The sequence below is a fragment of the Camelina sativa genome, chromosome 11 (assembly GCF_000633955.1).
Source record: "Camelina sativa cultivar DH55 chromosome 11, Cs, whole genome shotgun sequence".
NCBI lineage: Eukaryota > Viridiplantae > Streptophyta > Magnoliopsida > Brassicales > Brassicaceae > Camelina > Camelina sativa.
In genome coordinates, this window is record NC_025695.1 from 46989179 (window position 1) to 46992325 (window position 3147).

General features: G+C 40.4%; 1 protein-coding gene across 1 annotated transcript in view; it reads right to left on the reverse strand.

Moving 5' to 3' along the window:
• Positions 1–3147, reverse strand: part of LOC104726864 (formin-like protein 14) — a 6165-nt gene that overhangs the window by 1837 nt on the left and 1181 nt on the right. The window contains exons 2-10 of the mRNA XM_019232818.1: positions 2715–2808; positions 2372–2457; positions 2230–2285; positions 2068–2119; positions 1909–1990; positions 1730–1807; positions 980–1230; positions 342–866; positions 19–247 (exon numbers count right to left, since the gene is read on the reverse strand). Coding sequence (XP_019088363.1) covers positions 20–247; positions 342–866; positions 980–1230; positions 1730–1807; positions 1909–1990; positions 2068–2119; positions 2230–2285; positions 2372–2457; positions 2715–2808 — 1452 coding nt within the window. The 3' untranslated portion in view covers position 19. The remainder of the gene's footprint in view (positions 1–18; positions 248–341; positions 867–979; positions 1231–1729; positions 1808–1908; positions 1991–2067; positions 2120–2229; positions 2286–2371; positions 2458–2714; positions 2809–3147) is intronic.

Genomic DNA, 3147 nt, shown 5'->3' on the forward strand with positions numbered 1-3147 from the left:
AATAATAAGACCATTAAGTTTATCCATCAAGTGCTCCAAGAGCTTTCATGTCCTCTAAGAAAGCTGTGTAAGAATCATCAATGCTCTGTGGCTTTGAAGCTGCAGATGTCTTGGCTGACTCTACCTTCACAGGTGCAGCAGAAGCAATAGCTCTTGGTCTAAAACCCAAGCTCGTGGTCATCGATGTCTTTGGCTTTGGTTTAGTCACAGCTACTGATTCTCTTTTGACTCGAACTGACGCAGGAACCTGCAAAACAACAACAACAAATAAATCATTTGATTTGATACGGAGAGTTCAAATGACACATACCAAAACGGTGTGGCCAATTCATGTAACTCACCATTGATGTAAGCTCAGGTGTGTGTTGGGCAAGTGGTCTCCGCACAACAGTAGGAGCAGCAGATTTCACATAAGATGGCTTGTTTGGTACATATGGTCTGATCATTGCTTGACCGTCTTGAAAACTAGACGGCGGTGGTCCTGGTGGAAGCGGTGGTCTCACCATTGGAGGAGGTCCAGGCGGTGGGCCATACGGTGGCCTTGGGATATGATGGATATGATGACCACCCAACATTCCAGGATGCATATCGAGCGGAGGCGGTGGAGGTGGAAAACGCATTACTGGAGGCAGATGAACATCAGTTTGAAAATTAGTGAGTGAAGCAGCACCTCCTGCAAATGTTGATTGATGTTGCTGATGTAATGGTGGTGGTGGGGGTGGGGGTGGTGCAACCATCTTAGAGAGGTTAGCATTTTGGAAACTACTCGAGTTACATTCTGAAGGAACACTCTCAGATTCGTTGCTAGGCGGACCTGATGGAAGGCCAGGTGGTGGGGGAGGAGAGGCTGAAGTTATATTAGCGTTCTGCACAATAAATATGAAAAAAATGTAATCAAATTTCAATCTTTATCCATCTGATACACGAAAACACGTACATTACACCAATTTAAGACATCAATAACAGAATAAGGTGTTACCTTGCGATTGTTGAAGGTTAGATCGGATGATTCAGGGAATCTACCATCATCTTCATTTCCACTTAGACCAGGAGGAAGTGGAGGAAGAGGAGGACGAACCAAATCCTGCTCTTTTGGCGGTGGCCCCGGAGGTGGGGGTGGAAATAGTGGGTTTGGCAAAGTAAGGCCCGTAGTTGGTGGCAAAGAAGCAGCTAAAGTATTATTCCCATCTGGTAGAGGAGGGAGTGGGGGAAGTGGAGGAGGAGCAACTAGGACTGAATCTTCTGAATCGGTAATAGAAGACAATGCAGCACCACTAGAAGAAGCACCATCTGATGAGATACTAGTCCCTGAAAAACGTTTTAAAAAAATCCTTTTACCGATTAAATAAAAGGAAGTATGAGAAAGGAGTGTTTTGATTTGTAGGAAGCAGCATTAACAAAAGATATACCTATTGATGAATTATACATTGGTGGCTTTCCAGGGGGTGGTGCACCAGTTGGGTTCAACGTAGGGTGATAGTAAACAGAGTCCTGTCATAATATGCAGAAAAGTGAGAAGAGGTTTTTGAAATCAAGCAGGGGGAACAGAAAGAAAACAAACTAAGTACCTCTGGTTTTAAGTCCTCTTCGCCGGTTGCTCTTCGTTGAGGGGGTAGATGACTGCATAGAAGACACAAACAGGTTATACATATATCTAACAGAAAGCCGATGACATCTTCACAATCCATATTTGCAGAAAATGAAATTAACATGATAAAACGACTAATCNGGACTGAATCTTCTGAATCGGTAATAGAAGACAATGCAGCACCACTAGAAGAAGCACCATCTGATGAGATACTAGTCCCTGAAAAACGTTTTAAAAAAATCCTTTTACCGATTAAATAAAAGGAAGTATGAGAAAGGAGTGTTTTGATTTGTAGGAAGCAGCATTAACAAAAGATATACCTATTGATGAATTATACATTGGTGGCTTTCCAGGGGGTGGTGCACCAGTTGGGTTCAACGTAGGGTGATAGTAAACAGAGTCCTGTCATAATATGCAGAAAAGTGAGAAGAGGTTTTTGAAATCAAGCAGGGGGAACAGAAAGAAAACAAACTAAGTACCTCTGGTTTTAAGTCCTCTTCGCCGGTTGCTCTTCGTTGAGGGGGTAGATGACTGCATAGAAGAGACAAACAGGTTATACATATATCTAACAGAAAGCCGATGACATCTTAACAATCAATATTTACAGAAAATGAAACTAACATGATAGAACAAGTAATTACCTGAACATAACAGAGGTTGTGGCCTCACCTTGCTCCTTCTTTTTCTCATCATATTCCTGTGAAAACAAAGAAATGACAATAAGCTGGGAGTACTTGTAGGGCAATTAAAAAAAAAAAAAACCTAACTCCAGTAGAGAAATACCTTTCTCTTCTTGACCACCATTTGGAGAGTATCTTCAAGCTGTCTCTTTTTATGTTTTCTTGCTTTGTCCAAAGCACCTTCAGCCTCTACACCAATCAAGATATCAACTCTGTATTAGTTTGTATAAAGACTAAAATACTGGAAAAAGAAACTGTAATTTGGGGGGGGGGGGGGTTTACACGTGAAACCCGTAAGCCGAAATTACTACGAAACTGGACAAGACATAATTGATTCGAAGGTATAAGTTGTTTTCATCAGTTCAGGGTTGATTAAGACCCTCAACAGTAGAACCACAGAGCATATATAATGTGAGATTTTTAAGAGTAAGTAGAGCATAACTTACTTGACATATCAAGTTTCCTGATCTGTTCCTTGATCTGTTCAGGATCCTTCTTCAAAATTCCAACTTCTCTTACCTTCTGTCTCTCTTTCTTGTTCTGTAACCAAAAGTTAAATGTAAAAATGGTAAGAACATAAGCCATAAATAGACACAAACCAAACAATATGACACAAACAATTGAACAAGATGGTCAAAAAAATCTTCACTTTCTTAGCTATGGCAATGCTATTGACCTAAACGAGTGTGAGCATCCCAATATTAATTTCTCTAATGCTTAAACAACCAAAAAAAAAAGTCTAATTTAGGATATAGAGTCCTCCACTTGAACGAAATGTTAAAATCACCAAAACAAGCTATAAACCTGAACCTAATCGAAACCGAGAAAACAAAGCAATTTAAGCTGGATCTAAAACTCACACAGCTACAAAAAAAAAAA